This window comes from Panthera pardus, unplaced genomic scaffold (genome assembly GCF_024362965.1).
Source record: "Panthera pardus isolate Hobbes unplaced genomic scaffold, ASM2436296v1 HiC_scaffold_24, whole genome shotgun sequence".
Lineage (NCBI taxonomy): Eukaryota > Metazoa > Chordata > Mammalia > Carnivora > Felidae > Panthera > Panthera pardus.
In genome coordinates, this window is record NW_026526810.1 from 44,238,351 (window position 1) to 44,259,354 (window position 21,004).

General features: G+C 36.9%; 1 protein-coding gene across 9 annotated transcripts in view; it reads left to right on the plus strand.

Annotated features, from left to right (window-relative positions):
- ATOSA (atos homolog A) overlaps positions 1 to 21,004 on the plus strand; it is a 116,091-nt gene that overhangs the window by 47,421 nt on the left and 47,666 nt on the right. For 2 of the 9 annotated variants that reach the window (XM_019442074.2, XM_019442075.2), the window contains exon 1: positions 5,433 to 5,608. The exons of 5 other annotated variants lie outside the window; for them this stretch is intronic. In XM_019442074.2, coding sequence (XP_019297619.2) covers positions 5,572 to 5,608 — 37 coding nt within the window. In that variant the 5' untranslated portion in view covers positions 5,433 to 5,571. Of the gene's footprint in view, positions 1 to 5,416; positions 5,609 to 21,004 lie in introns of those variants that run through there. 2 more of the 9 variants (XR_002078035.2, XM_019442081.2) reach the window with 2 other exon arrangements.

Genomic DNA, 21,004 nt, shown 5'->3' on the forward strand with positions numbered 1-21,004 from the left:
AAAAGAGGAAACTTAAATGGCTTGAGAGCCAAGTAATGTGGTAGGTGATTTATAATTCTCAATGAAATTATTATTCCCACTTTACAGATGAGGAAATAGACTCCAGTTAAATAATGTGATAGCACAGCTTGTTAAGGAGAAGGATCTTGAGCTCCTAGACTCTCTGGCTCTTTTCTATTTTGTCTTGCTGCTTTAAAGGATTATTCCAGTAATGAGGTTGATTTTTGTGCAAACATGTTTAGTTTATGCTGCTATCCCCTAGAAGATCACCAGGGAAGATGATATTCTAATTGTATAGAATGTCGTTGTTTTCAAAGTAATTTTATCCTATTCTATTTGACCTTAAGAACAAACCAACACTGCAGGCAAAACAGAAAAGAAAAGGGGTGGCTGGTGGCTCAGTGGGTTGAGCATCCGACTTCAGCTCAGGTTATGATCTCATAGTTGGTGGGTTCGAGCCCTGCATTGGGCTCTCTGCTGTTAGCTTGGAGCCTGGAGCCTGCTACGGATTCTGTGTCTCCTTTCTCTGCCCTTCTCCTGCTTGTGCTCTGTCTCTGTCTATCTCAAAAATAAATAAATGTAAAAAAAAATTTTTTTTTAAACCAGTAAAGAAAAAAGGATTCCTGACTTAGAAATGAGCAATTTCATGGGGCGCCTGGTGGCTCAGTCGGTTAAACGTCCGACTTCAACTCAGGTCTCGATCTCGCGGTCTGTGAGTTCAAGCCCCGCGTCGGGCTCTGGGCTGATGGCTTGGAGCCTGGAGCCTGCTTCCAATTCTGTGTCTCCCTCTTTCTCTGCCCCCTCCCCCATTCATGCTCTGTCTCAAAAATAAATAAACGTTAAAAAAAATAAAAAAAAAAAATGAGCGATTTCAGAGAAGTACTTAAGATCACAAAGCTGATTAGAGGTAGAGTTTAAACTACAACCTGGATCTTTGGTTCCTGGTCAGTGTTCTTTTCTACTTCATTTTCTTTCTCTGGATTACATATGTGATCTATGATCATGAAGTAGTGAAGTTTTATAGACTGAACCTTTTATTGTGTCTTCATGTAGTGATCACACAATAGCTATAGCCTGGCTCCCTGTTTAGCAGTCAAATCCTGTTGTCCTGTAGTATAAGTAGTCTATCGATGACAGATTTGGGGGGTAATGGGACTGTGATAGTGCTCATTGAATGAGTAATCAATGGAAAATGTTAACTTGAGATTTCTGTAATTAAACTTTATTCTTGTATGATGCCATATTTGCCTTATGGAAATATATATGTAAGAATGGAAACGTATATAAGAAAGGAATTGGGTTTTTTTAAATGTTTTATTTTTGAGAGAAAGCAAGTGAGTGAGGGAGGGGTGGTGGGGGGGAACAGCAGATCTGAAACAAGCTCTACAGTGACAGCAGTGAGCCCAGTGTGGGGCTCCAACTCACGAACCATGAGATCATGACCCGAGCTAAGGTTGGACCCTCAACTGACTGAACCACCCAGGTGCCCCATAAGAAACAAATTGTTAAGGGAAGATAGCAGTGGTTAAGAGCATGCATGTTAGATTCAGGAAGACCTAAACTTGAATCCTGGCTTTACCCACTTAATTCTAGTTACTTGGGCAGGTAACAAGCCAGTTTTCTCATCTTTGGGGATAACACCTGCTACAGGGTCAAAGGAGACAGGTATGTAAAGAGACTAACACCATGCCTGGCCCATGGGCCTACACATATAGAAGCTATTGAATCATTACCTTCAATAAGTTTTTTTTTTTTTCTATTAGCAATATATCTTTTTTGCTTAGAAAGTATCTAAGCTGGCATCATTATCTCTGAAGTTTCTTAAAAGGAAATAGTTCCCAATTATTTCTGCTAATGGAGGGCATAGATGATCTGAAACAGTTGATGTTTGAAATTTTTCTATTTTATTTTTAGAATATGTAGTTAAAAGAATTAATGGAAGATCTCCTTTTTAATTTATTTCCTTACATTAGGATAATATAAGCAATTTATATTTTTTGAACTGTCCATTTCTAGAGCACAATTATGACAATGCTACCTGAGTTGCAGGGGGGAAAAGGGGGCTTTTCATGGTTGGGTGTTGTAAATTGAGAACCTGGAACTAGCACTCCGTATAGAATTTTATATTATTAGATTCTTAATTTGTAGACTGTTGAGACCTACAAAGTAGATAACCTGCCATTTTATAGCGTACCCATTTATAGCTTTGTGTACTAAGATAAACAAAAGTAGGGAAAAGCAAGCATTCTTCAGTTACATAAAGTGCCACTTTGAAACTTATTGGAAAACTGGCACCATAGAAGAAACATTTCACTAAATCTTTGTTAGATTTTACTTTTTAAGGTGGCATGTGTCATGTACATTTTAATTCATTTATAATTACATGTTTCTGACTAAATTTAATATTTTTATAAGTTTTCTTTGTATGTTAATAGTTTTAGATTATAGAGGATTCCATTAGCCTTTAATTTAAAAGTTTGAGGATTATAACTGAAGGGAAATATTCCAAAATAATTTAGGGATTGTATGTTATTTTTCCTTTTTTGAGAGTGATAGAGGTAGATTTTGAATTATAAAATTATTCTACCAAAAAAATTTTTTTTAAATTTTTTTACTGTTTATTTATTTTTGAGAGAGACAGAGATAGAATGTAACTGGGTTGGGGCAGAGAGAGGGAGACACAGAATCTGAAGCAAGCTCCAGGCTCTGAGCTGTCAGCACAGAGCCCCATGTGGGGCTCGAACTCAAGAGCTGTGAGATCATGACCTGAGCTAAAGTCAGATGCTCAACTGACTGAGCCACCCAGGTGCCCTCCCAATTTTTTTTTTTTTTTTTAACGTTTATTTATTTTTGAGACAGAGATACAGCATGAATGAGGGAGGGTCAGAGAGAGAGGGAGACACAGAATCTGAAACAGGCTCCAGGCTCTGAGCTGTCAGCACAGAGCCCGACGCGGGGCTTGAACTCACGGACCACGAGATCATGAACTGAGTCGAAGTCGGACGCTTAACCGATTGAGCCACCCAGGCACCCCCAAGTTATTCTACCAAAAATTTAAAAAATTTCCTTTGACTTCTAGATTTATGACTTTGACTTGGGTAAATAAACTTTTAGAGCTGATTTTATTTGAACAATGCAGATAATGATACTTGTTCTATTTACCTCTCATGGTTGTGCAATCAGATCAAACCAAGTATCATATGAGATAGGAATCAGGCATGGTGCTAGATAACCAATAATGTAGACAAACATAGTACTTCTCTTTAAAGCACTTATAGGTGGTGAAGGAGAAGTCATTTTGCAAATAATTATTTAACATTCTATGAACTAAGTACTAAGAAGGAGGTACAGGGAGCCTAAGACTAGTCTTGGATCAGGGAAAGCTGCCCTGTGGAAGAGAGATTTAAGCTGAGACTTGTTTATTGAAGGGTTTGTGGAAGACCACTCCTAGCAGAGAGGAATAGTATTTGCAGAAACTCCCAAGTTTTGAAGAAGCTTAGAGGGTCCTTAGTAACCAAAAGTCCAGTCTGGCTGACAGCATTTTTTAGCCTTCACAATAGCCCTGTAAGTTGACTCCATGAAAAAAAAAATTTTTTTAATTATTTTTGAAAGACAGAGAGCCCTACCTAGTCTGGGAGGGGCAGAGAAAGAGAGGGAGACACAGAATATGAAGCAGGCTCCAGGCTCTGAGTTGTCAGCACAGAGCCCGATGTGGGGCTTGAACCCACAAACCTTGAGATCATGACCTGTGCTGAAGCTGGATGCTTAACTGACTGAGCCACCCAGGTACCCCAACTCCATTTTATAAGTAAGAAAACAGAAGCTCAGAGTGGCTTAGTAAAGCCTGTTACTGTTTATAAATGACAGTTTCATGTTTTGAACCCACATTGGTTGGTCTGTCTCCAAACTCCTTGCTCTCTTCTATGCCATTCTTTGTCTGAGTCACTTACCTCACAGGCTTCTTGTGCTCCCAAACACATCTTTCTTCTTGTTATTTTCTCAGAGGGCTTAGCAGTTCTCCCTCTGGCTAATTGCGGAGCCAATGATCAGGTTTTTTCTTTACACTGAGGTAATAATGACATTTAACCCTCACAGGTTGTGTACTTCGTACTCTTACTCGTATACTGTAAAAGTCCTAAAAGCTTTTGCAGGGGTGGAATCTTGTGGACTCTGGGGCTGATTTAAAACTGCAGCGTTGTCTGTGGCCTCTCATTTAAAAATAGCCTCATGTTGCTCATGGGGTGCCTTAATAGAGCCAGCATTTCCATCAGCTTCTGCTCCCTACCCCCAAGACACTCCAGATAAACAAAGATCTGAGTAATAAACAGTGTGCTGCTCCTGTAGCTTCTGCTTTCTCCCACAAACCTCTCTTGATAGAAATCCTAAAGCCACCATTAACAATTATTTTATTGGAATAATGTAAATAAAAAGAGTTTAATTGCTTTTAAGGTTTAAAAAACACTATCCTAGTTTATGTAATGTTCACAGGAAATATTTCTTAAACGGGAATTTTTCAATCCTTCCTATCTGTTTATCTCTTACCATGGGCACTAACTCTCCTGAAACATCTTTGTAAGTTGGGGAGGGAGTTTTGTTGTTCTTAAAGCCTGAGGAGATGGTATAGACTGATAACATTGAAGCCCGGTACTTGAAACCTGAAGAAAATCTCCTATGCCCTCAATGTCTCCAGATAATTTTATGATAAAAATAAATGAATTCAGGCTAAATGTCCTTGTTGCTTTTTGTAAAAAGAGACATTTTAATGCAAATACTTAGTTAAATCTTTATTGTTGAGAGTTTGCTTAGAAACTATTTTTCCTTTTCAGATCTTTTTCTAATTTCTTAACCTTCAATTTTTTTTATCTTCTCAAAAGGCACTGCATACATTTGAGAGGGCTACTTTATGCCCTATCCCATTTTAACTAACAGGTTGTGCTTTTCTAGGACTTTGTGAAGCTTGTTGTAAAGGAATTCTTTGTTCTGGTAAATGGAGGCTGATGTTTTATTCTAATTGTTATGAGTTTTTATATTTCTTTGTTTTCAGAGGGTTTCTCTTGGTGTAGAACCTGATTTACTTGAAATGTGAAATAATAAATTGATTGCCTCCACCAGCCTTCTTTGTCCTGTTTTATGTGAAATACTGAAATAAATGTTTGCCTTGTGAATTTCTCTCTTTTAAAAACACCCAGAGACACCCATTTTAGGGGCGCATGCTAGAATACTTTTGTCATTATTGTTCTACTCCTCTTTCCTTTCAAGTTGCCTAAACACAGCTGAGTTGGTAAGAAGAGCAAAGACAACATGATAGTGCTGCCAAGTAGACAGGAAGCTGTAGTGGACCTAGCAGGCAGGGGCGGCTGAGCACACCCTCCATCCAATCAGCTGTGAGTGCTGTTGCTATGTGCACTCTTACTCTGCTGCCTTTGTGGAAAACCTTACACAGAGGGAAGCGGAATCAGCACCCACTGCTGAACATTTGTTTTAACCACTGCAGACATCTGGATCCCTCAGTTACTGACTGTGTAGCTATTGACAGCCAGAAGGCAACTTCTTTTATACAAGGATTCCAGTATGGTTTTCAGTGGAAACAAAGGGCTTCACAGAGAAGGTGTGTAATGAAGTGTTTTTAACGGCTTTATTTTTAAACTTTGAATTTTCTGTAGCTGTTTACCAGTTGTGGTGTTTGCTTTGCATAGATTTTTTAGTAAATAGGTCTAGAAAAATCTCTCTTTGAAAAACCTTGAACTTAGAGAATTTCCTTTAGCTTCATATTTTCTTTGAACAGCATTGCTTAAAAGATTATTAAAATGCTGGTCTGAACAATGAGTAGGAAGAAAAGAAACCAAAATACAATGTGCTCACTTTACCGGGGGAAAAAATGTGATAAAAATGAGAATATAGGGTAAGAGAATGGGGAGTTAGCCAGAAGCATTAACTGTATTTGGGAGCAGGAAGTGTTTTTGAAAAATAAAAACTGCTAGGGAGAAAGTATTTAAAGTAAGTTACATATTTTTAACTGAATTCATTGTTTCTGAATTTGACAGAGATACTCAGAATTTAGCTTAGTGATAATTTTGGCATAGTTTAGGAAATTGACGTGCTATCTTTTTATAAAGGATTTCTGAAGATGCTACCTCAAATTGTACACTCTTGTAATTATTTGATCCATTGACTACTTCTGAGCAGTTCAGATAAAGGATAGTTGTATTAACCAACTGCAAAGTCAGTGTTGTGTTCTATTAAATGTCCAAATGGAAAGTGGGAAAAATAAAGGATGTTGAAGACAACATAACACAAATGGTTAAGATAGTATTTTAAAATTAGAGTAAGCCTCTTAAATGTAATATTTCTGTACCTGTCTTAGTTAATGCTGCAAATATAGTAAAATCTTATTAAATTAAGCCTCACTTATTCAATATTTTAATAATTGAACAGACTATGAGTTGCAGTTTGGTTTTATGGGATCTGGAAAAACCGGTTTCTCCAATTAATTGATTACACGAAAGTTTTATCTTAGATAAAAGTTTTTTGTTTTTTTCTTTTACATTTTCTCATATAGAGTTTACACAGTTGATTTAACTAATGATTCTTTTAAATTAAAGCAGGAGACTAATTAGCATATTGCCCATTTACGAAGAGTTTTCTTTTAGTTATTCATTTTCACCTGGTTGTGTAACCGGCTCCTCTTTAATTCACTCAGTGATTTATGTCTGATGAATAAAATGGGTATAATATAAATTTAAAGTTGATATTAAAGCTTTATTTCTCATTTCCATAGGGATTGATTTTGTTGTTAGTCTTTTCAGGAGGTACCTGTCATTAGGTAGATTTAGCAGTCAGTGTTAGCATAGTTTGATAAGTGAGAAGAGAGATTTCTTTGAAAAGAATGCAAATATAGCTCATGCTTTGGTGGCCATCACTGATCATTTTTAATTATACATATATTTGTGTTAACGGCTTCAAATAATAGATGCAAATGCATAAAACAACTTATCCTTAAACATTAAAGTGTTTCACACAAACCTGCATGTTGCTGAACTTGAAACAAAACAAAACAAAACTCTGGTATTTCTTAGTTTTTTCATTTTGTTAGGTAGAACCCAAAACTAAAACTTGATAGGAGTTTACCATAAAAATTATAGCAAATTGGGGGCAGCTGGCTGGCTTAGTTGGAAGAGTATGTGACTCAGTCTCAGGGTCGTGCGTTCAGGCCCCATGTTGAATATGGAGATTTCTTAAATAAATAACTTTTAAAAAATTGTAGCAAAATAAAGAAAGCTACTATATTCTTCAAAATTGGTGGCCCCACAATTATAAAGCACCCATGTACAGAAAAAGAGCTGTGAGGGAGCCAGAGGTTGGGAGGCAGAGGATAATGAGAACCCAGGTTCATTGAATGTAACTCTAACCACATGGAAGCCATTCTCCTTGTTTCTGTTTTCTAGAGCTGTCATTCTCATCAGTTACTAATTTTGTTTTTTAATTATAGAACCACAAAAACCAGTTTTCCTTGAATTGATCTGCTACCTTTTCCTCTTGGTTTATTTCTTGGGAATTAATAGACTTCCTAAGAGCAGGCTAGTTTCATTCATGTGCTGTAAAAGATAAAGGAAAGTGATATTGGCAACAAAGTTGGGTCTACTGCTGTGTCACACAAAAGCTTTGCCATTGTGTTGCAGGAGGAATAGTCTTGGCAGAATCTCAAATTTTATTCCTGGGCTCAGCACCTAAAGATGTTTTTAATACTGGAACATCTGAAAGTTTCTGTCTAGTATCAAAACCTCAGGGTAATAACTGATGTTTATACCCTGGTCAAATATAGTAACATTGCAGGAAGTTTCAACTCTTTGAATTTATCTATTGTTTGACAATAGTATTTTTGTTGCCTTATTCTATGTCAAATCTTTAAATTTGTCTTATTCTATGTCAAATCTTTAAAATTAAAGACCATACTCTTGTGTACTTGTAAAATAAAAAAAATAGTTCAGTTCTTATAAATAGCGATTTCTTTTTCTTTTTTGGCCACTTGATAAAGAATAGGAAATAGAAGTACTAATATTTATCAGATACAATGATATAACTGATTTTATTTTAAGTAAATTTGTTTATTTTGAAATCATCAGGCAATAATATGTAAACAGTGTCTCATGTACAGTTCTTCAGAAAATTCTGTAATTTAAAACCTCAGAAAGGGGTAACACTATGAGTTTTTCTTTTTTCTCCAGGTGTCCTGTGAAAAAATTTTTATTAATAATTCCTACTTCAAATATTTCCCAAATATTTGATTCCTATATGTGTGCTTAAATGCTGTATGACACAATGTTTTTGTTTTGCCTCTTCCTTGCAAAAATACCATTACTTGTTTATGTTCTGAATTCCAGAAAGATTTGTCAAGGGAATAGTCTTGACAACTTTTGTCAGGCATTTTCATATGGCAATAGTGGTATATACTATATTGTTTTTCCAAAAGTATAGTAAAAATAAATATATATATTTTAATTTTTTTTTGAATGTTTATTTTTGAGACAGAGAGGGAGCACAAGCAGGTAAGGGGTAGAGAGAGAGGGAAAGGGAGAATCTCAAGCACTGACAGTGCAGAGCCGGACACGAGCTCAGTCTCCCAAACCGTGAGATCATGACCTGAGCCAATATCAAGAGTCAGGCTAAATTGACTGAGCCACCCAGGCGCCCCTGCAAATACATATTTTTTTAACCTTCAGATGTCACTGTATCTGAAATCAAAGACCCAAGTTTTAAAAATATAGTTGTTTGCATTATTGCTTGAATCTGATTGTATAATCCTTTGTGCTGAGACTGAATTAAAAGTGGTAGCGTGAGGGGCACTTGGGTGAGTCAGTCGATTGAGAGTTCAATCTCAGCTCAGGTCATGAACTCATGGTTTGTGAGTTCGAGCCGCACATCAGGCTCTCTGCTGTTAGTGCAGAGCCCACTTTGGATCCTCTGTCCCCTTCTTTCTGCCCCTCACCCCTCTGCGTTCTCTGAAAACTAAGCAAACATTAAAAAAAAAAAAAAAAGGTTGTCAGTACACCCCTTTAAAAACAAAAGTGGTAACATGATTAGTATTGATAAACTGGAAATATTTTCTTGTTCTTTCTTTGCTTGTCTTCTCAATTTTACTCATTCAGAAACTTCTGAACATCAAAGGACTTGAATTATAAAGTTTATGATAAACACAGGGACATGAAAATTATAAATGATAAGAAATAGTCAAGATGGAGTGGAAAAAAATAAGGCTCATACATAGTTGGACCTCAGATTTTGCTATAAGCTTCTTGTCATCCTGAATATGAAAGGGAAACTCTACTAATCAATTAAATATGTCTGTTATTTAACATTTTTTTAAAGCTTATTTATTTATTTTGAGTTAGGGGGAGAGAGAGAATCCCAAGTAGGCTCCATGTTGTCAGCACAGAGCCTCATGTGGGGCTCAAGCTCGTGAACTGTGAGATTATGACCTGAGCTGAAATCAAGAGTCAAACTCTTAACCAACTGAGCCACCCAGGCATTCCTGTTATTTAACAGGAGTTATTGCTAAGTATTGGCCATTAAAATCTAAGTTGGTTTCTGTTTTGTTAGTATTTTGAGATTTTTTGTTGTTGTTCAAATTTGGGGGAGCTTGTATTATCTATTCTATATTATTTGTTATTATTTACCTATGTCCTATTGAGCATGGTTTCACATCTTTGAACAGTAGTTTCCCTATCAGTATTAGGAGGTCCTTAGGGTAATTGTGGAGTTTAAATGAAACAGTGTAAGAAAAGTACTGACCCAAGTGGCACAGAGTTAATACTCAATAAAATGTGAGATTTTATAATATATTCATTAAAATTATTCTACATTTTTGGGGTGCCTGGGTGACTCAATCGGTTAAGCATCCGACTTCAGCTCAGGTCATGATCTCATAGTCCGTGAGTTCGAGTCCCACGTCGGGCTCTGTGCTGACAGTTCAGACCCTGGAGCCTGCTTCGAATTCTGTGTCTCCCTCTCTCTCTGCCCCTCCCCTGCTCATGCTCTGTCTCTCTCTGTCTTAAAAATAAATAAAACATTAAAAATTTTTTTAATTATTCTACATTTTTAAATTCTGAGAATACTAAGTATAGTTTTTTAGACTTTACCCATGAGCTTCGCATATGTTGATATACATGTAGTTTTCTCAATTTTCTAATACTTCATGATATAGAAAGTCATGGAAATACTGGTATTTGGGCAGAAGAAAGGGTACTGGTTTCATAGAGAAGTACATGGATAAATTTCTGAAGAAAGGTAATAGTCAATAAAAGTAAGGAAATAATGGGTAACAGAGGAAGATAAAGAGGAGAAGGCAGAAAACTGATGATGTTATCTTGGGGGTGTGTGTGTGCATGTGCATACACATAAGTGTCCACAAATACTGAGCTAATGGACTAGAGCTGGTAAATCCATTGGGGATTTGTTTACTGGGAAGTAACTTGTTTCTGATTTTTGTTTTGAATCCCTCAGCTAGGATTAGGCTAAGGGTGACCTTGTGTTTGCCACCCACATTAATGACAAGGGATAAGCCAGTGGCCTGGGAACCAGAAATTAACTATCATCACATACATGATGAATATAACTGTATTGAAATAGAAAAACTTTCAGAAAAGAAAAGCTGGTGGTGTAGGGCTAAATTTTAAAAACTTAAACATCTAAGCCAAAATGTTCAGAAACTACTCTTTAGTCATTTTAACAAGTACACAAGATTTCAACTGACCACATTATTTTCGTTGCTTTGAGTGGTTATAATTTAACAGTATTTTGGGAGGGAGGTATAATCTGAGTTCCCATCCTGGTTTTCATATTTTCATCAAGTGCCAAGATTTTGTGATTCCTATATATACTTCTATTATTTAGCTCTCCAGTTTGCTGAAGATACAGTTTATTGAGAATTAGAGAACAAGCAAATGTAAAGAAAAGATCTTTTTCAAGTGTACTCCATTTTATCACTGTTAATATATTCAATAGTACTGCCCAACTAGCTTCTGCTTTGGGTCCAGAGACTGTTCTGCAACAGATAAAGAGGATAGGAGAACCATTTTAGAAATAAGTATCCTGGTTTACCCAATTGCATTGCATTGGTGTATTTTGTGGGGTGGGTGGATGGGGGAATACATACTTTAAATCACTTTTCTCAAGAAATCCACACAGAAAAAGAATAAAAGAGAGATTTCTCTGTGTGAGTATTTCTCAGTTTGGGGTACTGACCCTTTTGAGAATCTGCTGAAAATTGTCAGTCCCCTTGCTAGGAAAAAAAAACAAAAAGCAAAACACCACATATATGCATATACATACTTGATTTTGTGGAAAATGTCCAGAGGTTCATAAATTCTCGTAGGTTAAGAAATCTTGTTGAACATATTTTGGTTTTAGACAAAATACAAAAGCATTAATTTTTAAAGAGTGAGTTTTAAGATAGACTGGATAGGAGTATAAGATATGTATACAAGCAAAGTGTGAAGTAGTGACCTGGAGCACTGTTTTGTAGCTTCTAAAAAAAAATGGTAAAATGGCCCAACATGTACTCCATACATTAGTGCTCTTGCAGATAGGTTTTCCCTGGGGAGTCCCCCTTATTCCTATGCTGACTCCTATATTTTGGTTGGGCTTCTGATAGAGAACCTTGCACAAAATGACCAGACCTGGAATGCAATGTCGAGATCCCCAGGACCTACATGCCATCTCCGAGTTGTAGACTGATATAACAGGAGACCTAGAAGACACCTTCTTTGGCCTTAGGCTACCACTTGGACTTTCCCCCAGAAATCATTCTGCACTGGAGATAGAGACTGCTATGGATGTCATCTAGTTCTTTCTTTATTCAAACAGAACCAAGCAGAACTGATTTTACTGTATGTGCTCAAGTTTCTCAACTCTTAATTTAAAAAAATTCTCTATTCTATCCACTTTTTATTTCTGCTGTTTTAGGTTTCACACATGCAAACACACAGTGGAAAATATGAATGTTGAGAATACTTAGAAGAAATAGGGGTCATGCCTGTGGGAAGGAGGTTGAAAGGACTGAGTGTATTTCTGGGGACCAGCCTATGTTGTAACTATATTCCCATGAGGTAAAAATGTTAAGACTAAATTAGGTTAAGCTTGAGTATAATTTGAGAAAGTTACGTGCCAGTTATCTGGGATTTGTAAAGCTAGAACAGAACAAAACAGCACTGGAATAGTGGATTGTTGCTTTTTTAGCACAGGGTCACCTTCTGAGTGTATAGCTAAATCTAGAATTTGTGGTTTTAAGAGACAGTACTTTGCTTCCTTCTGTGACACTGTTTTCTCATCTTTTCGTCCTATGGTTCTTTCTGGAGTATGGAGTGATAATGCCATATAATCAGGAATATTCGCACAAAGGACAATGAAGAGGACAATATTTCCTACTTGAGGATTTTTCGGGCCCTGAAACAGTGATGAGTTAGGTCTAAATGGTTTATGCAGAACACTGAGAAATGAAATTACATAGGGTTAGTGCAGGTAAGAAGGAAATGAATTATATTGGTGTAGCTCTAAGTTTGTGCCCATGCATCCGTGATGGTGTGACTTAAAAGCACGATTGTGGCAGCTTGGGCTTTAAGGAAGCAGGACAAATGGAAATTTCCTCAATAACACTGACTAGTTTTAATTCTTACATTTTAAATATCAAGTCCTCTGGGAGCTTTCTCTCATGTCCAAGATTGAGTTTCTTAAGCATTCCCAGCACCCTAATTTACCCGTGTTACCATTTATCATATCACCATGAATTAGGCTTAACTATATCATCTCCATCAGACTGCCCTCTACTTGAAGGCGGCACAACAGCTTGATCTCCCATTGCTTTGGGGAGAAGAGCTAGGTTTCACTGATGTTTTTGACAGGTAGATACTTCTCTTTTACCTTCTAGCCAGTCTTTAAAATTACTTAAAATTTAGTTTTCTTTTCTAGAGCTGAAGCTCCTCCATACTTGCCATATAAGCAGCCAGTAGATTGTTATGATGATTTCTCTCTATAATCCCTTAAAAGGCAAAATTACAATAATCAATATGGAAATTAGATCTCAGAAAATGCTTTCTCACTCACTCTCTCTAGGCTAGAGGTTTAGCAATTACCTAACCCAATTTCATTATTTTAAAAACAAATGTTTCCTTGTTCCATTTAAGAGAATTCTATTGGGGTGCTTGGCTGGGTCAGTAGGTAGAATATGCAACTCTTGATCTCAGGGTTGTGAGTTCAAACCCCATGTTAGGTGTAGAGTTTACTTAAACAATTATGTTGATAAAGGGCATTACAAACAACAAAACTATTTTGGTGAGAAAGAGCAGGAACTAGGCCCCTGTTGACTAAATTAAGACCTGCTACGGGAAGTGAAGAAAGTTAAGGAGATTATAATTAGATTTAGTGCAATGTTTCAGGTGATACATTTGTAGAATTTTATTTCTAACTTTGGCTTTTTAAATATGAAAAAATAGAAAACCTGTTGGGAATTAAAATATTAAACCCAAGAGAAGAATAAAATAATTATCTGAAGAGGGTAACAGCAAGCTTTATTCACTTTAATCAGAAATAAGCTGAAATATGAAGAAAATAAGACATAATGGAACATTGACCACTCATTATTTCAACAGGTGTTCCAGTGCTTGTTCATGCCAAGAAGCTAGGCCAAGCAACAGGACCATCTTGTTCTGGTGGAGCCTAATGGGTTAGAAGAGAGATGCAAATAATTTAATTTTCTTTGTGTTAGGTTTTAGGAAGGGAAAGTGTAAGGTGCAATAAACTCTTATAAATAAAAGAATAAAAAGGGGCACCTGATGGCTCAGTTGGTTAAGCGACTGATTTTGGCTCAGGTCATGATGTCAGGGTTTGTGAGTTCGAACTCCACATTGGGCTCTCTGCTGTCAGCACGGAGCCTGCTTCAGATTCTGCTTTGGATCCTTGGTCTCCCTCCCTCTCTCTCTTTCTCAAAATCAAATCAACTTTAAAAAATAAAATAAATAAAAAACCATGAAAGAGTATAATGGGATCAAATGAGATGGACAACACCTAATGATGAATTATGTGTTTAAACTGCAATAGAGATCACCTCATTATTTTATTTTTTTAATGTTTATTTGAGAGAGAGACAGAGTTGGGGAGGGGCAGTGCGAGAGGGGGACAGAGGATCCAAAGCGGGTTCTGTGGTGCCCGCTAACCAACTGAGCCAAGCCACCCAGGCGCCCCAAGATGAAATCATTATTTTATACCCTATTTATTTATTCATTTAATGTATTTTTCCAGTATAATTAACATACAGTGTTATGTTAGTCTCAAATGTACAATATGGTAATTCAGCAACTCTATACATTACTCAGTGCTCATCACAGTAAAGCATATTCTTAATCCCCTTTACCTGTTTCACCGACCCCTAACCCTATGCCCCCCCTTTTTTTTTAATCTGTAGAACTTTTTAGAGTAGTAAATTCTGCCTAGTGTGGGGCTTCAACTTATGACCCCAAGATTAAGAGTCACATCCTGTCCCAAGAGAGCCAGTAGGCACCCCAATCTATAGAAATTTGATTAGGTGGTAGAGTTAAAATTTTAACTCCATCTGAGTAGAAATTATGTTAGAAAATGTAATGAAAAAAAATCATGCACAAGAGCAGCAAATATAATCTTGGATGAACTCAATAGAAAATTTTAAGACTTTTATGAAGAAAATTTAAAAAGTCTGCCAAACAAAGTTTTAAAAGGCTTGCATAGGGGCGCCTGGGTGGCTTGGTCGGGTTAAGCATCCGACTTCGGCTCAGGTCATGATCTCATGGTCCGTGAGTTCGAGCCCCGCGTCGGGCTCTGTGCTGACAGCTCAGAGCCTGGAGCCTGTTTCAGATTCTGTGTCTCCCTCTCTCTCTGCCCCTCCCCTGTTCATGCTCTGTCTCTCTCTGTCTCAAAAATAAATAAACGTTAAAAAAATTTTTTTTAAAAAGGCTTGCATAAATGGTGAGATTTTAATATTTAATATGCAGTTTTTAAAAAGTTGAAGTGATTGTTGAGTTATAATTTGGGGGAATCATTGATAATTAGTGAGGTGTGTGAAGACCAGAAAGGCAGTAGGTATGTTAGGAGAGTTGGAGTGCTCCCCTGATGCACAAAAGGATGAATCACACCTCATTATCACAAAGTTTTTCTATGGTAAGGCTTTAAAAATATTGGCATTGTAGGAAAGAAGGATTAAGAAAACTCAGGTAGAGCTATGAGAGGAGTGCTGGAAACAGGAGGAATTCTAAGTGATTCATTAGAATATAGAGGATGGGATATCTTGAGGAGGCTCTAGGAGAGAATGAGTAGATCAGTTTGGCCAGAGTATTGAGTGCTTAAAGGCAGTAATGAGAGAAGTGAAAAAAGGTAGGTAGGGTTCTTTTTCACCTCATCTCTCATGACTCTCCTTTATGCATCCAGTACACCAGCCAAACTGGGAAAGGTAAGGGACCAAGTATGGGAAGTTGTTAATAGAAACAGTCAGCCCTTACCACTGATGGCTTACTGAGGACAAGAGAAAGAGAGGAGGCATAGATGATTGTAAGATTTCAAATCACAAAATGCAAAAATAACTGTGCTTGGGAAAAGTTTTTTACTCTACCAGCAACCCCATCACTGTTTTTAGTTTGTGGTTGACTAGATGTGCCAGGATCAGTCTGTGCTTATGGCCAAAGTGGTACTAACAATAAATGGGATGGTAGTATTTTGTGATTCCAAAAATTGCACAAGTAGAATCAGATATTGTTTAAAGTGGAAGGGGACATCTAGTTTCACAAACTTTCATTTTACAAGTGATTTTGCTGAGGGTTACAGATTTTAATTGACCTTTCCCAAGGTCTTGGGGCTGTCCAGCTCTTTTGGCTTCTAGTGTGTGGAGTTTTCATACTTTTTGCAAGTTGCTACAACGTTTTTATCATTAGATTTTGGTTTTGAGAGATCTAGGAATTTCGAGATCTATTTCAAGTATAAATGTTATTAAGATCTGTTATTTCGGTATCAAAATTTAGGGAAAAGATCTAAGTTAAACGTGGAATGAAAGCAGATTGGCAAATTTATTTTCTAAACAGATGATTTTGGAAAAATACAACAACAAATAATTGCTTGATCATAATAGCTATGTTCAATTGACTACAGTTCTAATTGTGTGTGAACTGGCTGAACTAAAGCCAGTTTAATCTGGTTCAAGGAACTATTCTATACTTGCCTGACTGAAGTTGACGATAATGACCACAGAGTCATCCAATAAAACATTAATTAAAAGCATTACATTAGCATTAAATCCTACTGCTTGATCATTATCTTTATCAAAGGATATTGTCTTTGGCAGAGGTACCATTTTAAAGAGGATAGAACAATATGAAGCTTCCTTTGTGAAAAAAAATTAGAAGAGAGTATTGTTTCTGTTCTCCCCACCCTTATAGGGAGGTGATATCCTTACAATAGCCACTTAAAATTAAACTGTAATTTTCCATCCTAAAGAATTGATCTCCCACATTTGCACAGAGGTTAATGAATGAATCCACTTGAACAAATAAATGGTTACAAGGGTGGCATTGTCTGCCTGTTTCAACTGGTTGAATCACTAGAGGAACCGGTGGGTATTCTTTCTCGGTGCTATTACATCATCTCATTTTCTTTCTGGCAAACTATCATTCTCATAGACTTCTGGTCCATTGCCCCCTTTTGAAGAATTGGCAGTTTCCCACTTTTATGGAACATGGTTTCTACCCTTCTCATCATTGCTCTTTCAAATGATAGATAAGCTTCCCAGTCTGATTGAGGTAGAAGCAAGTGGAGAGGGTGGGGAAGGACCCCATTAGTTGGGCTGTGGGTTACCATTCACACACACACTGAAGTCAGTTTTCAGATTAGTACCTTACGGTGGTGATTGCCAAAGGCTGATCCTCAGACCCATGCTAGTCTAACATTAGCTTTTCATTTGTCCATGGCAAAGGTAGCAGCAGCCTTTCTCAAGAGGGACTTGGTTTTCTGTGATCATGCCTTCCAAATTTTTGTAATTAAATGCCTTTTCTGAAGTGATGGTGGAAGTAAAAGATAGGTAATACCTTTTTTTTTTCTAAATTGCTCTTATTTAAGAAGTGAAATATTTAGCAGGGGCAACTGGGTGGCTCAGTGGGTTAAGTGTCCGACTCTTGATCTTGGCTCAGGTCATGATCTCATGGTTTATAGGATCGAGCCCCTTTTTGGGCTCTGTGCTGGCAGCACTGAGCCTCCCTCTCTCTCTCTCCCACCCTCCCTCCCTATCTCCCCTCTCTGTCTCCCCCCTCTCAATCAATAAATAAACTTAAAAAAAGTTTTTTAGTAATAAAGGTGCTTAGTAAGTAGCTTTAGCAAGCTTATTTAAGCAAACTTTAGCAAGGTTTAAGAAAATTTTTTTATTGTTTTTGATACCGGTCATCTTTAACTTTATACATTATTGAAAAAAATTATGAATATAAAGTATATGTTGCTATTTAACTTAATGGACTTTATCATATATTTTCCTATATCATACAATTATTTTAATGGCTGTAGGATATTTCACCATGTGGACATCACTGAAACCATTTTCTATAGGTAAATTAAAAAAAAAATTTAGGGGCACCTGGGTGGCTCAGTTGGTTGAGCATCTGACTCTTTGGGCTTGAACTCCCAAACATACCATGAACCATAAGATCATGACCTGAGCTGAAGTCAGATGCTTAACCAACTAAACCACCCAGGCGCTCTTAGACTCTTGAAAATTTCTGAGACACTTGAGCTTATTAAGTATCAGTAGAATCAGGTTTTATATGATAGTGTTTATTGTATGCCAGACACTGTGTTCAACATAACATACTGTTACCTCATGAAATTGGTGGTGCTATGAGATAGATATTACCTCCAGTTTTCAGGAGGTTACTAGCAGATAGTAACTAGCAGCAGAACCAGGACTCAAATTATCTGTTAATCATAAAACTATAAATATCCAGTCTTTGCATCCCATTATTGCACTATAAATTTACTTTAACCAATCATTATTAAACATATTTTAATGGAAGTAGTTTTTACTTTGATTAGAAATAAATAAGCATTGGGGCACCTGGGTGGCTCAGTTGGTTAAGCATCCGACTTCAGCTCAGGTCATGTTCTCACAGTACATGAGTTCGAGCCCCATGTCGGGCTCTGTGCTGACAGCTCAGAGCCTGGAGCCTGCTTCAGATTCTGTGTCTCCCTCTCTCTCTGACCCTCCCCCATTCATGCTCTGTGTCTCTCTGTCTCAAAAATAAATAAACATTAAAAAGTAAATAAGCATAAAGTATGAATGCAGTTTATATGAATACCTGCACTATAGCTATGTCTTTTCCCCCCTTCATTTAAGAAGTTTGTTGGATATAGGCACCAGGGTGGCCTAGTCAGTTGAGTGTCCAACTGGTTAGGGTGGTGATCTCATGGTCCATGGGTTCGAACCCCAAATCGGGCTCTGTGCTGACATCTCAGAGCCTGGAGCCTGCTGCAAATTCTGTGTCTCCATCTCTCTCTGACTCTCCCCTGCTCTCACACACACTCTCTCTCTCTCAAAAATAAATAAACATTAAAACAATGAAAAAAAAAAAAGGGGGCGCCTGGGTCGCTTAAAGTGTCTGACTTCGGCTCAGGTCATGATCTCACAGTTGGTGGGTTCGAGCCTCACATTGGGCTTGATGCTGACAACTCAGAGCCTGGAGCTTGCTTTGGATTCTGTGACTCCCTCTATTTCTCTCTCTCTCTCTCTCTCTCTCCCCCTCTCTCTGCCTCTCCCCTGCTCGCATTTGTGCTCTCTCTCAAAAATAAACATTAAAAAAATTTTTAATTTTTAAAAATTTAAAAATCCAAAGTTTGTTGGGTAAATGATTTCATTCTTCAAGGTTGGTTTGCTTTTCAGAAGGGGCTGAGAAAGCATTCAATTAGATCATTTAGAAAGAACGGGATTCTCTTCCGTCTAGGCGCCATGCTCTCAGCACGATGTGAAGCCGGATCCCATGAACCATGCGTGACCTGAGTCAAAATCAAGAGTCAGACGCTTAAGCAACTGAGCCACTCAGGCACCCCTCAAGCTATTTTCTATAGATAAGTCCTTTTATAAACAGAAATCCAACAGGCATTGAATTAATATTTCCCAGACTGCTGTATTTACAGACTGCTGAAAGCCATCATTGTACAATATATTGTACTGCTCATTAGGGACTCTTATTCTGGCATGGTCTCAAAATGTAGAATTTAATATATAGAGATATTACTAGTGTAATCCAGGGGAATATTGTTCAAAAAACATAGCATCAGAGGTTATATGAGAGACAAGGTTGTTGTCCGTAGACTTTGAGAACGTCAGTTATTATAAGAACGGTTTTCCCTCACTTAACAATTTTTTTTACTTGTGATGCAAATCCAATAATGAATAATGTCACAGAGACAGCATTTCTCCCTTCTTCCATTAGCCTGTTTTCTCCAGGCCCTGAGGACTTCTAAACTATGTTAATTTAAGTTTGTACAGAAGGCTTTTTTTTTTTTTTTTTTTTTTTTCGGTTCTAGAACAGTAAAGACTCTTGAGCTTCGATACTTTTTATTTTTGGTTGTGAAGTTCCCCTCTATGATTTTTGGTTTTTTTCTTCATAATTCATGCTTCCTGAGGGAACATCTTAAGTATAATTTTAAGATAAGTGAGTATATTACTTTCATTATTGATTTTTATTTTTTAACTGCAAAATTAAAAAAAAATATTTTGGGGGCATTTTATAACAGGTAAATTTTTTTAATTAGTAACTTTATTTGTTTAGAACAGCTTTCATTTCACAGCAAAACTGAGCACAAAGTACAGCGTTCCCATATATGCCATGTCCCCACAGATGTACGACTTCCCCCACTATCCATGCCACCCATGCCACAGTGGTACATTTATTACAATCATTGAACCTGTGTTGACATATCACCACCACCCGAAGTCCATATACATTAGAGTTCACTCTTGGTGAATAAAGATATATATTTTTTTCTGGCATTTTATAGGAGGTAAATATTTTTGAATGTGGTTATTTTAACTAAAAATAAGTAATATACATTGAAAAATGGTATGATTTTTGGCAATCCTTGTCCAGATGCTTTTTTGCTCATAAAAAATTTCTTTTGCACTCATGGGGCATTCTAAAGTAAAAAATGACATTTCTTTGAGGGATTTATTTTACATGGTTATCTATCAAATCAAATCAAAACAATTTTTTATAAGCCTTCTCAACCTGATAAAGGACGTCTATGAAAATTCTATACTTAACATCACACTTAATGGTAAAATATTGAACACTTCTTGCTAAGATCAGAAAGAAGGCATGCACTCTAGCCACTTCTATACTGCATTGTATACCTAGCCATTGCCATAAGGTAAGAAAAAGAAATTGGCATTAAAAACTGGAAAGAAGGAAGCAAAATTCTATTTGCATTGACATACTTTTTTCTATATTTTATATAGAAAACCCTAATATAAAGCATATAGGAATGAATGAGCTAAGTTCTGTCTTCAAGAAGTTCAGTGGCTAGTAGCTTTAATACCAATACATACCATAAATATCTGCCTGAGGAAGTAAGGAGCTTTCACCTGTGCCTCTGTTATATGATTTTTAAACTTATTCTTAAGTAATAAGAATTTGGGCTTTAAATTGTAAGTAATGGAACCATTATGGAGATTTAACCCATTTATAGCCATTTAAGCCAAATATAATCACATTTATATTTTACTCTTGGTCCTTTTAATACAGGCAGCATTTATATTTTAGATAGGATTCTAACAAGGGGCATGGGGCTAGATGGGAAGGGTAAGAGACTAGTTGCAGGAAGACTCATCACAGAGCTATTGTAATTATTCATGCAAGAGATCATGGCCTTAGTAGTTTTGGCAGAGGTCATAAAGTGAGGAAGAAAGTGGCTGGAGCTATTTAGGAAGTATAATTTATAGGGCTGAATT